The sequence below is a fragment of the Euleptes europaea genome, chromosome 3, assembly GCF_029931775.1.
Source record: "Euleptes europaea isolate rEulEur1 chromosome 3, rEulEur1.hap1, whole genome shotgun sequence".
NCBI classification, from domain to species: Eukaryota; Metazoa; Chordata; class Lepidosauria; order Squamata; family Sphaerodactylidae; genus Euleptes; species Euleptes europaea.
This window is the reverse complement of record NC_079314.1, coordinates 22209571-22223163: the sequence shown is the minus strand read 5'-3', so window position 1 is coordinate 22223163 and position 13593 is coordinate 22209571. Positions and strand designations below refer to the sequence as shown.

The following is a 13593-nucleotide window of genomic DNA, read 5'->3' as shown; positions in this document are numbered from 1 at the left end:
ACTAACTATTACAGACAGTCTTGGCTGGGTTGCCTGTTGCTTTCTCATGCTCTACCTGTTCAAAAAAGTCCGATGGAAACCCCCCTCAAGAACAAACAAACAAACAAACAAACTGAATCCTTCTCTCAGAGCATGGTGAGGCCTAATTTGCAGGTTAGTATATGTCTCTTCGATCCCAAAATGGTATCTCAGTGTGGGATGCTGAGGAATTCCATGACTGGAATTTCTTACATGTAAGTTGACCTCGGACACACTGAATAATGCACTTTCAATCCACTTCAGCGATTATTCACAAGTGGATTTTGCCATTTCACACAGTAAAATCCATTGAAAGTGCATTGAAAGTAGGGCTGTCAATTCGGTTCGGTCCGAACTGAAAATCAACCGAATTTCCCCTGATTCGGTGATTTTCTGTTCGGACGGATCCGAACTCAAAACTGGCGGGCAACCGGGGGGGGCCGAATTCAGCGAGTTCGGGAGTTCGCGAATAAATTCGGCAAATTCGGCCCCCCTTCAGGGGAGCCCGCTGAAAGGCGCGGGCTCCGCTGGAGAGGCTCGGGCTGTCCTTTAAACTGATCTGTGCCTCCCGGCCGGGAGGCACAGATCAGTTTAAAGGGCAGCCCGCCCCCCTTCAGCGGGCTCCGCTGGAGAGGCTCGGGCTGCCCTTTAAACTGATCTGAGCCTCCCAGCTGGGAGGCGCAGGTCATTTTAAAGGGCAGCCCGCCCCCCTTCAGCTGAGTTCGGACTTCGGCACGTACCGAACCCACAAGGGTCAAATTCGGCCGAATCCGAACTGTACCGAATTTTTTTTTTTGACAGCCCTAATTGAAAGTACATGAGGTACTTTCAGTCGGTTTCAGTGTGAGGTCGGTTAAGCTGAGAGAGCTTAACTTCAGCAATATGGAGGAAGGGAGGGATAAAATGGGTCAGGTATCTTTTGTTTTCCCATGCCGGGGGGTTAAAACAGCCCACGAGAAGCTATCTCCAACTGAGAAAACAGCAGGGAGTGAAGAGTAACTTCCCTTAATCTGTGACTGCCAGTGCGGTATAGTGGTTAGAGATTCTCCCAGATCCTGTCGAACTCAATTGCTATGAGGGCTGGATAGACATAAATGCCACGTGGTTGGGCTGGGCCAGGCCTTGCCAGCACAGATTGAGAGCGGGGAGGGGGCGGCTGCCTTGGCTGGCTCATGGGCCGGATGAGAGCTCTCAAGGGGCTGAATCTGGCCCTTGGGCCTTATGTTTGACACCCATGCTCTAACCACTATACCACACAGACACTCATGGATTAGGGGAGGTTATTCTTCGCCCCCTGCTATTTTCTGAGCTGGAAATAGCTTCTCATGGGCTGTTTTAAGACCCGATACGGGAAAATGACAGCTACCTGTCCCATTTTTATCCCACCCTTCCTCCAAGTAGCTCCAGTTCAGCTCTCCTTGCTTTCATTTTGCCTCCGCAACAACTCTTCAAGTTAGTTTAGGCTGAGTCGGACCAGAACCAACGGGCTGAAATTAAATCAAGAGTTTCCGTCTAGACATCAGGAAGAATTTTCTAACTGTTAGAGCAGTTCCTCAGTGGAACAGGTTTCCTAGGCAGGTGGTAAGCTGTCCTTCCCTGGAGGTTTTTAAGAAGAGGTTAGATGACCATCTGTCAGCAATGCTGATTCTATGACCTTAAGCAGATGATGAGAGGGAGGCCATCTTGGCCATCTTTTGGGCATGGAGCAGGAGTCACTGGGTGTGTGGGGGGGAGGTAGTTGTGAACTTCTTGCATTGTGCAGGGGGTTGGACAAGATGACCCTGGTGGTCCCTTCCAACTCTATGATTCTATGAGAGACTGGGCGTATGGGCCCACCTGTGTGTTGCAGGCCAGCCTGCATCTGATTTTCACCCTTCGTCTTTCTTTCTCCATCCTGCTTCCCTGACTGTGTTCCCAGCACGTACCAAGTCGTCGTAGAAGAAGACAGGCCCAAGAAGATCAAGCGGGAGCTCGGGAGCCAGGAGTGCTTCCCCGTTCCCCTCACCTTCGACGACGCCATGTCCCGTGGCTCCGTTCACTACTTCGGAGCTGAGCTGCCTCCCAGTAGCCTCACGGAAGCCAAGCCCTTCACTGTCGGAGACAACCAGACATACAGCGGCTACTGGAACCCACCCTTGGAGCCCAAGAAGGCGTATCTCATCTACTTCCAGGCCATGAGCAATCTCAAAGGGGTGAGTAGCAACTTCTGACTGTAAACTAGGATTTGTCGCAACCTCATCTCATGAGAGATTGGCTGAAAAAGATGGCTGGATCCAACCCATTTCTTGGTGCGAAAAGGAGTTATTTATTTGTTTGAAACATTGATATCCCGCTTTATCGCCTCAGGCTGTGAAGGATACACACCATACTAGTCCGATACACAGATTAAAACACACACACAAAAACTGTAAAAAGCACGAACTACCGTACTGATTTTTTTTTTAAAAGACATTCCAAATTAAAATCACACCAAAAATAAGAAAGAAACCCACACAATTAAGCATGTACCGGATTAAAAAGAAAATATTGCACGTATATTTATTCCAGCAGCTGGTCGAAAGATCTCTGCGTTCTCTTAAGACTGTCTGGAGAGGAAGAAGGGCCAAAAGCCAGCAAGCATCTCAGTCAGAGATGTTGCGCTCCGACACCCCTCCTTCCAGTGACTCTTTGCATCAGCTAACATAAGGAGAACGGCCTCCGCAGACTCCAGGCCCTCTTCTGGCCTGTCCCCGGCAGCTTCCCTAGCAGGCTGTACTGTGCTGATCAGGAAGATGTAACACGCACCCACAACTCGGCCACATGGGCTCCGCTGCAGAAATCAATCTGATCTGACTGCCCTAAGGTTCCATTCCTTGTCTTGGCAAATTTCGGTCGAGAAGACTGCTGGAGTGTCTGGGGCGCCCTCCGGGCGAATCCTTGATGTCTGGAGTTGACACTTCCCAGCAGCTCCCGTCTCCCCAGCCGGGTTGGGAGGAAGGGTAGTAGAGAGCAATGAACTGTCACGCCCTGAGAGGCAGAAGCCCAAAGAGTCAAGGCGCGGGTTTCTCACAGCTGCGCGTAGGCGGAGAGCTGGCAAAGGGCAGGCAGGGCTTCCACGAAGTAAATTATGTCTCATAGTAATAAGAATATAAGAAAGTCCATGCTAGATCAGACCAGGGTCCATCAAATCCAGCAGTCTGTTCACACAGTGACCAACCAGGTGCCTCTAGGAAGCCCACAAACAAGACAACTGCAGCGGTACCATCCTGCCTGTGTTCCACAGCACCTAATATAATAGGCATCCTGGAGAGAATAGGTATGCATCATGACTGGTATCCATTTTGACTAGAAGCCATGGATAGCCCTCTTTTCCATGAACATGTCCACTTCCCTCTTAAAGCCTTCCAAGTTGGCAGCCATCACCACATCCTGGGGCAGCGATTTCACTATGTGTTGTGTAAAGAAATACTTCCTTTTATCTGTTTTGAATCTCTCACCCTGCAGCTTCAGCGGATGACCCCTTGTCAGCTGGGCTGGTCGTCCGTGGTAGAGGGTGTGCTTCAAATACAGAAGGTCCCAGTGTTAACCCCTGTCTTCTCCAGTTAAAAATCAGGTAGTAGGTGATGTGAATGATCTCAACCTGAGATCCTGGAGAGCTGCTGCCAGTCTGAGTAGGCGATACTGACTTTGATGGACCAATGGCCTGATTCAGTATAAGGTAGCTTCATGTGTTCGTTCAGACGGTCCTGGGCTCAATCCCACCCACCTGCAGTTAAAGGCACCCAAGAAGCAGATGTCAGAGAGAGACCACCATATCAGGAGGGATCAAAACAGGGTATCTGCTCTGACTGCAGAAGGTCCCAGGTTCAGTCCCAGGCAACTCCAGTGAAAGCAGATGATGGGATGAGGTGACTTCATTGTGAGTGACTAAAGCTTAGGGATGGAGCAGTGCTTTGCACGCAGGAAGTCCCAAGTTGAACCTCGAGTTAACGGATTCCATGCAGCAGGTGCTACAAAAGGCCTGTTCTCTACCTGAGGTCCTGGAGATATGCTGCTTGTTAGAGAAGGCAATCCTGAGGGGAAGGGCTGTGCCTCAGTGATAGAGCATCTGCTCAGCATTCAGAAGGTCCTGGGTTCAAGCCCTGGCATCTCCAGTTCAAGGCTATGGCAGTAAGTGATGAAAAAGACCTCTAGCTGAGAACCTGGAAAGCCACTACCAGTCTGAGCAGACAATCCTGACTTTGATGGACCAAGGTTCTGATTCAGCATAAGGCAGCTTCATGACTCAAGTTGGTATTAGGCATTTTCATATATTGAAGAGACTGCCTGGTCTAACCTTTGGAGAGCTAGCATGGTGTAGTGGCTAAGAGTGGTGGACTCTAATCTGGAGAATTGGCTTTGATTCCCCACTCCTCCACATGAGCGGCAGATTCTAATCTGATGAACTGAGTTGGCTTCCCCAATCCTACACAAGAAGCCTGCTGGTTGACCTTGGGCTAAGTCACAGTTCTCTGAACTCTCTCAGCCCCACCTACCACACAAGGTGTTAGGTGTGGGGAGAGGAAGGGAAGGCGATTGTAAGCTGGTTTAATTCTCTTTAAAAGGTAGAGAAAGTCAGCATATAAAAACCAACTCCTCCTCCTCCTCCTCCTTCTTCTTCTCCTCCTCCTCCTCATGCTGGGCTTGCAAACAAAGCTGGTAGCTTCTCACCTCTGGCTCCTTTTCTGCTCCTCAAGCAGTCCCCCCCCCCAATGAGTCAGTTGAGCTTTTGGCAAAGAAGCTCCTATTAGGAGAAGACCCTCAGCTTACACTCCAAACTGCCAAGTTCTGTGCTGTTGCTATTAAAATATGCAGAGCTTTATTAGAGAATGATTGTTAGAATATTTTACAATTTTTATCAATTTTAATATGATAATTTTAACCAGGGGTTGCTTTTATTGACCTTACACCTTTATATTTATGGGCAGTCTGTGATTCTACGGTGCAAAACAATTGTGTCAGGAAATTTGGATGTGTTGGCACGTGATTGGTCAGTTGACCATATTAATAAACTTGAAACTTGCCCCTCAAGCCCAAGTGTCAGTCATTGCCAGGTGATGGACTTCTGGTCCAGCATTGACTGAGTCTTTTTGCCTCCATGGGGAGGAGAATGATTACGTGCCATCTTGGGATTTTTAGGGCTATATCATATTATAGATAAATTGTGGAACTCCCTGCCCCAGGATGTGGTGATGGCTGCAAACTTGGAAGGCTTTAAGAGGGGAGTGGACATGTTCCTGGAGGAGAGGGGTATCCATGACTACTAGTCAAAATGGATACAAGTCATGATGCATACCTATTCTCTCCAGGATCAGAGGAGCATGCCTATTATATTAGGTGCTGTGGAACACAGGCAGGATGCTGCTGCAGTTGTCTTGTTTGTGGGCTTCCTAGAGGCAGCTGGTTGGCCACTGTATGAACAGACTGCTGGACTTGATGGACCTTGGTCTGATCCAGCAAGGCCTTTCTTATGTTCTTATGTTATGTTCTTAAGGCAAAGGGAAAGAGCCAGTCTTGTTTGCTGCCAACTTGGAGGGCTTTAAGAGGGGAGTGGACATGTTCATGGAGGAGAGGGCTATCCATGGCTACTAGTCAAAATGGATACTAGTCGTGATGCATACCTATTCTCTCCTGGATCAGAGGAGCATGCCTATTCTATTAGGTGCTTTGGGACACAGGCAGTATGGTGCTGCTGCAGTTGTCTAGTTTGTGGGCTTCCTGGAGGCACCTGTTTGGCCACTGTGTGAACAGACTGCTGGACTTGATGGGCCTTGGTCTGATCCAGCATGGCTATTACGTTCTTATTTATTTTAATCTGATTCTAATTTATGTATTTATATATTTGTTGGCTTTTAATCATATATGTTGTATGTAGTTAGCCATTTAGAGCCCCTCTGTGGTGGGGGCGGGATAGAAATAATTCAAACCAAAAAAATAAAAAAAATGGGAGTGTCATGTAAATTAGCACCTCTTCCATTGGATCTGTTTTGGAGCTGCCTTGGCTCAGTGGTACAACACATGCTTTGAATTTGGAAGGCCCCAGGTTCAATCCCCAGCACCGGAATCTCAGGTAACAGGAATTGAGGGGGAAAAACCTTCTGTCTGAAAGAAATGTATAAGCTGCTTCTCTAAAGACCTGCTCATGGTAGCTACAGATATAGAATACTTTTGTCTGATTCTGGCCATTGCTTTTTAAATAATCACCACTCTTTCTTTCTTTTATTCTCTCCTCAGGAAACAAGGCTGAACTGTATCCGAATTGCCCGGAAAGGTAAACTTTATTTAGTGTTAGTTCCCTTTTGGGGGACTGACTTTTTCTGTTTTCTTCTGTTATTGTTCAGTTTTGCATGTTGGTTGATAGCCATAGGCAGAAAACAGGGGAAGGGCAGGGGAAGGACCCAACCTTAATAAACCAAAAGCTCGGTACCCAAGGTTGGGTGGAAAAGATAAAATAATAATATGATAATAGACTGGTTTACAGGTTGATACTTGCATACACATTCTGTATGGGAGACCAGTATAGCCCAGTATAAGAACAACCTGCAGGCACTCCAACTAGAGGGCTTTATAATTTGAAATTTATTTAACACCCTACACGCAAGCCTGGGCTTATATATGGTTGTCTGTATATGTTGAGATATTTGTAAATACTTTTGTATGCATTACAGGGTTTTAATTTGACCACCAATGAAGGCCTTATAAGATGCCATTGTGCCATGTTATATCATTTTTAATGTTTTTTTATCCTTATATAGCACCTTAAAATAATAGTCCAGTTTGATCCAAGCTTATCAGAGCTTGGGAGCTAAGCAGGGCTGCCCACAGACAGTAGTAGAAGAAGAAGAGTTGGTTTTTATATGCCGACTTTCTCAGCCACTTAAGGGAGAATCAAACTGGCTTACAGTCACCTTCCCTTCCCCTCCCCACAACAGACACCCTGTGAGGTAGGTGAGGCTGAGAGAGCAGTGACTAGCCCAAGGTCACCCAGCTGGCTTTGTGTGTAGGAGTGAGGAAACAAATCCAGATCACCAGATTAGCCTCCGCTGCTCACATTTAGAAGTGGGGAATCAAACCCGGTTCTCCAGATCAGAGTCCACTGCTCCAAACCACCACTATTAACCACTACACCATCCTGTGCTTGGGTGGGAGACCACCAAGGAAGGCTGGGGTTGCTACAGGGAAGAAGACAACGGCAAACCACCTCTGCTTGTCTCTTGCCTGGGATGCCCCATGATTAAGGTTGCCATGACTCAGTTGTGGATTGACAGCAGCATGTTTTCCTTCTTCTTGCCATGGAGTGCTGGTTAACAAAATAGCTGTCAGCGAGCCAGGCTACAGCAGAGGAGCAAGGCAGTGTCCTTTCTCCCTCTCCTGAGTACGTCGGATATCTTACCCCCAAGTTATTGTGAAATCTCTCAAAAATATTTATCTATGATTGCATTTATATCCTACCTTTCTTCAAGAAAGTGTGTGTAGGTTTCCAGGTTTCCGTTCTGGCACTGAGCAGATCTAGGCTCAGCTAAGTTGTGCATTGTGTGCCTTCCAACTATATTTACCAGAGTTGCCTTGCTTATTACATTTTTTATTCTATCCTCTCTCCACAATGCTTAGGGTGGCACAAAAGATTCATCTTCTTCTCCAGGTTGTTCTCGTAGTAATGCTGGAAGAGAGCTGGAATATACCCCAAGGGTTATCTAGTCCAACCCCTGTACAGTGCAGGAAATTCATAGCTACTCCCCCACACACTCCCCCAGTGACCCCTGCTCTGTGCCCAGAGGCAGTCGTGCAATAAGAGGATGGCCATGCCTGTGGATTAGGAACTGCTTAAACATCTGCACACTGAGAGTTTGGAGTAAATGTAGAGTTCCCACAATGGAGGGGAATAAGCTGGGAGGAGGGGGCAGGTTCCCACAAGAGTGAGAGCTGTCTGGTGCTTTGTTCATAAATGACCTGGAATTGGGTGTGAGAACCACAACCAACTCCCAGATCTCCCCAGTGTTTTAAATGAGATTTAAGAAGAGTAACTGTAAATCCTGGATGTCTTTGTACATGTAACTTAGATCACAATAGCAGTGCATCATGGGCATTGTAGTCTTTTAGTTAGTTAGTTTTTTAAGCTTAGTTAATACTTAATACTTAATAATTTATTAATAAGGTCACTGACGAGCAGAAAAAACAACAACAGCCACAACAGATAATAATAATAATAATAAAAAAGAAAACCACCACAACAGCTACTACTGCAGTTTAAAGCTTAGTTAATCCACAGTGCAAACCGAAACCCTGGGAACTGAATAGGTTAGATAGATCTTCTACAGAAGTCTGTAGCTTATCCACAAGCTAGCATCACCAATTTCCTCTTGGGGAATTGTCATCACCCTTCTGACCTAGAACTAGAATTTCTCTACCAATCGCTTCTTTTGTGTAGCTAGGTTTTCTCCACCGGAAAAAAACAAACAAACAAACCAGGCTTAAACGTGAAATAAATTCCTCCCACATGACAGTGTAATCCATAGCCCTAAACTGCCACAGCTCTGAAAGATTGGTTTGGGTGAAAAATTGAATGGAGAATAATGTGGATTTTATAGAAGCACAAAGACTTTTCTCCCCTTTTTTTGGTACCTTTGTGCCCTATTTTGGGTCCTGCTGACCTTGCCAACATACATTCAAAGCTGGTAACACGAGCAATTGATTTTACCTGCCTGGACATGCTTGGCATTTTATACAGGCGGCTGGCAGTATTAGCCAGGGTAATTGTGTTGCTGACGGTCACCAGGAGCCATTCCTGTGAGTGAAATTGATCAAGAGGGGTCTATTTCAGTTTCACTTTCTCTCTCTCTCTCTCTGGCTGCTGGAATTTTGTCAAATAACTAAATGCTTCATCTTTCAGGGGGATTGAACTTCAGGGCCTTGCGTGTTTAATAAAATTCCTCGTGCTTGACTAATATATTTTGCTCCCTTTTGGATTCGGGGAAGGGCAGAGAAAAGAAAAGAAAGCCTGTTAAATTCGTGGCTGAGTGAGAAATGAAAAATGGGTAGACGTGTGTGGCGAGTACAGAATGTTAAGGGGAGAGACAGTGGGGATTTAAAACCTAAGCACGTAAGAAGAGCCCGGCTGGACCGTACTGGTGGTCCATCTAGAGTCCAGCATCCTTCGCTTCTGTGCCCTGTTTCTTGGTTCTCCAAGGCAACTGGTTCACTGCTGTTAGAAACAGGATGCTGACCCAGATAGAAGAAGAAGAGTTGGTTTTTATATTCCGACTTTCTCTACCATTTAAGGAAGAATCAAACTGGCTTACAATCACCTTCCCTTCCCTTCCCCACAACAGACACCCTGTGAGGCAGGTGGGGCTGAGAGAGCTCAAAGAGAGCTGTAACTCACCTAAGGTCACCCAGCTGGCTTCATGTGTAGGATTGGACAAACCAACCCGGTTTACCAGATTAGCTTCTACCGCTCATGTGGAGGAGTGAGGAATCAAATCCGGTTCTCCAGATCAGAGTCCACCTCTCTAAATCACCACTTTTAACCAGTGGTGGCTCTCCACTGGTCTGATCGGCACAGTGGTTCTTCTGTTCTGGGGCTAACCATGGGGTGCTGGCCCATCCTTAAGGATGGTATGCTGGTGCTGGCATAAGAAAATAAAGATGAAAGCTCAGTCCCTTGAGTCATCCCAGAAGTGTTTGTCTGCTTGCGTAAAATGGTTACGAATAGGGATGCTAGAGTCCCTTCCAGCATGGCTCATTTCCCATTTGCCAGTGGGGATCAGGTGGTCCATAAATCAATGGGCTGTTGCACTGTTACAACCTGGTCATTCCCTGATCAGCTGTGAGTTGGCTTCTGACTGACAGGCAGTGGTTTGAGCTGCTTGAGGCAATCCGAGTAGATCCCTGATTGGCTCGTAGCCTAAATGTGAGCTTTGGACAAGGCGGGTTCGACTGCCGAACAGGCTCACTGAGAAAATCTGTGGCATCCCTGCTTACGAGGCTCACAGCGAGGATTTTCTGCCTTGTTCGCATTCGAGTTCTGTGCGTGAAGCACTGGTAGTTAAGTTCTGTCTGTGAAGCCGTTCGGCACCCCTAGCGGAAATCGAAACTCACTCTTGTGACGCCATAAATACTAACAGATTTGTTATGATAGATGCTTTCCCGGACTAGATGCTCATCAGATGCAGAAAGTATGTCCTCAGTTGGCAGATATATATGAATACGTGGGTATAGAGATGGATATTATAAACAGCGGGGGTCCGGTAGTTATGAAATGCAGGATGTATAGTCTGCGATATTTCCCTATACAGCTCTAGCATATACAAGCGATCAGCATGATGCAAGCGCCGTGACTAGTCCCAGCAGCAGCAATTGGTGAGAACTTATCTGCCAGCTGAACATGCATTCCGTTCATCTGTGGAAGTGGGCCCTGGTCCATGAACGCTTCTGCCACAACAAATCTGTTAGTCTTTTAGGTGCCACAAGATGCCTGTTTGTTTTCGCTGCAACAGAGTTACTCGCTTACCCCTCTGAGTTTTTGAGCCAAGACTCAGGCTCCCTGGGGATTGCAGTATGCCATGTTTCCATACTGCCTTGATGCCTAGGCTGCAGGCTGTTCTCCCTCCGGAGCAACCCACAGGAACACATAAAGCTGCCTTATACTGAGTCAGACCCTTGGTTTATCTGTACTGTCTATGCTGACTGGTAGCAGCTCAGTCCCTCTCCACCATCAGCAGGAGGTTTTTGGGGCAGAGCCTATGGAGGGTTTGGGGAGGGGAGGGACTTAAATACCATAGAGTCCAGTTGCCAAAGTGGCCATTTTCCCCAGGTGATCTGATCTCTATTGGCCGGAGATCAGTTGTAATACCAGGAGATCTCCAGCTATTACCTGGAGGTTTAGCAAAACAATTCACAGTGCTATACAAGTAGGCTTAACAAAAATAATCAGCACTAGGCTCAGTTCTAAACATATATTCAAAAGGAGACAGTTAATACAACAAGTAGTGTGAGAAGTATCTACAAGTGAGCGATAGTCAAACGGGAACATAGTACAACTAATATCAAAGAACAAGAACAAAGAACACACAGGCAAGAATCAAGTCGCAGACTACTATGTAGCAATAACAAAGTAACAAGGCTGAAGAAGCCATTATTGGTGAAAGTGTCCTTTATCCGGAAGACGTTTCCATTCTGTTTGACATTTAGTGCCAGCTTGGTCCTCGTTGGAAATCCCGCAGCACACGGCGAGCTGATTCAGGAGTCCGTTTTTCGATACGGACCTAATCAAATCTTTAAAGAATTTTTTCCACTTCCTGGACCAGCTCTTACAAAGACTGATATTATAAAAGGACTCAAAGGGAAACATTAGACATAGATTTTTTGTATATATATTGTTCTTTGTTCTTGTTCTTTGACATTAGTTGTACTATGTTCCCCTGTTTGACTATCGCTCATACTTCTCACACTACTTGTATTGACTGTCTCCTTTTGAATATATGTTTAGAACATTACCTGGAGGTTGGCAACTCTAAACTTTGCAGGGTCTCAGGAGGAACTCTTCCATATCACCTAATACCTGACCTTTTAGCTAGAGATGCTGGGGGTTGAACTTTCACATACAAAGCAGATGTTCCACCCCACCCCATAACATACAGCTACATTAATACTAAATCTGACCGTTGGTCTATAAAAGTCAGTATTGTCTGCTCTGACTGGTAGCAGCTCTCTAGGCTCTTAGCTGGAGGTCTTTCATATCACCTACTATGTGATTCTTTTGAGATGTTGGAGATTGGACCTGGAACCTTTGGCATGCAAAACGGATGCTTAACCCCATCCCATAAAGTGTGTGTGTGTGTGTGTTAAGTGCCATCAAGTCGCTTCCAACTCATAACGACCCTATGAATCAACAGCCTCCAAAATGTCCTATTCTTAACAGCCTCGCTCAGGTCTTGCAAAGGGAGGGCAATGGCTTCCTTTATAGAGTTAATCCTTCTCTTGTTGGGTCTTCCTCTTTTCCTGCTGCCTTCAACTTTTCCTAGCATGATTGTCTTTTCCAGTGACTCTTGTCTTCCTAATATAATGTGACCAAAGTACGACAGCCTCAGGTTAGTCATTTTAGCTTCTAGGGTCAGTTCAGGCTTGATTTAATCTATAACCCACCTGGTTTGTTTGTTTTTGGCAGTCCAAGGTATCTACAACATCATTCTCCAATGCCACATTTCAAAGGAATCTACTTTCTTAATTGTCCAGCTTTTACACCCATACATAGTATGGGGAGGGGCTGTGGCTCAGTGGTAGCACATCTGCTTGCATGCAGAAGGTCCCAGGTTCAATCCCCGGCATCTCCAGTTAAAGGGATTAGGGAAGTAGGTGATGTGGAAGACCTCTGCCTGAGACCCTGGAGAGCTGCTGCCGGTCAGAGTAGACAATACTGACTTAGATAGGCCAAGGGTCTGATTCAGTATAAGGCAGCTTCATGTGTTCATGTGTTTAATTGGGAATGAGATGGCATGAATTAACTTGATCTTGGTTGGCAGTGACACATCCTTACACTTCAGAATCTTTTCTAGCTCCTTCAAGGCTGCCCTTCCCAGTCTCAATCCCATAACATAAAACTGTGTTAATACTAAATCAGACCCTTGGTCTATCAAAATCAGTATAGTCTGCTCTGACTGGCAGCAGCTCTCCAGGCTCTTAGGTGGTGGTCTTTCACATCATCTACTACTTGATTCTTTTGGAGATGTTGGAGATTAGACCTAGTTCCTTCAGCGTGCAAAGCAGATGCTCTGACACTAAGTTGTGGTCCTTGGCCATAGTCCCAGATGAACATATTCTTCAGCATCTAGATTCCCTTCCAAACCATACCCTCTGCTGTGGTGAGGGTAATTTGTGTTGGGTTAATAGAGTTAATATTGTGGTCACAGTCTGGCCCATTCTCTGGCGGAGGGAGATAGAAAAGAGAGAAGCCAGGAGGAGGGAGGGAAAGACATAATTTGTCTCTTTTATATGTTCGATTGGCCGATTGTTTCTTTGGAGCAGGACATTAACCAGGCTGGTTTTTAATGTGGGATTAGATTGGATTGTTTGCTAGAACATTAAATAGGCATTGTGTGTGCTTGGCTGAGGACGGGCCTTTTGCTGGCACTAAACTCTGTTGCGCCTTCTCCGCACTGAGCTGTGGGAATGTCACACGCCTCTTTGTGGATTGAACAGCCTCGTGTTCTACTCTGTTGGGTAAGGAGCATACGGCAGGGCATGGTTGCCCTACAGATGCCCAATGACTGACTTGTTTTCTCACACTCCCAATTGCAGAGGCCACATAAACCAAACCTGCCAGATTTGTCGCAAAGGCAGTAGAAGGTGTCAGGGATCTGTTTCCATCTATTGAGCGGTGATGTCAGATGCTCCATAGCTAAAACAGAAGAAGAAGAGATGTTTTTTTTAAAATGCTGGTTTTCTCTAACCTTTTAAGGAGAATCAAACTGGTTTACAATCACCTTCCCCTCCTCTCCCCACAAGAGACACCTTGTGAGGTAGGCAGGGCTGAGAGAGTTCAGAGAGAACTGTGACTAG

General features: G+C 46.3%; 1 protein-coding gene across 8 annotated transcripts in view; it reads left to right on the top strand.

Annotated features, from left to right (window-relative positions):
- Positions 1-13593, top strand: part of PTPRU (protein tyrosine phosphatase receptor type U) — a 444404-nt gene that overhangs the window by 307583 nt on the left and 123228 nt on the right. For all 8 annotated transcript variants that reach the window (XM_056846270.1, XM_056846269.1, XM_056846268.1 and 5 more), the window contains exons 12-13: positions 1937-2210; positions 6271-6307. In XM_056846270.1, the coding sequence (XP_056702248.1) occupies positions 1937-2210; positions 6271-6307 (311 nt within the window). The remainder of the gene's footprint in view (positions 1-1936; positions 2211-6270; positions 6308-13593) is intronic.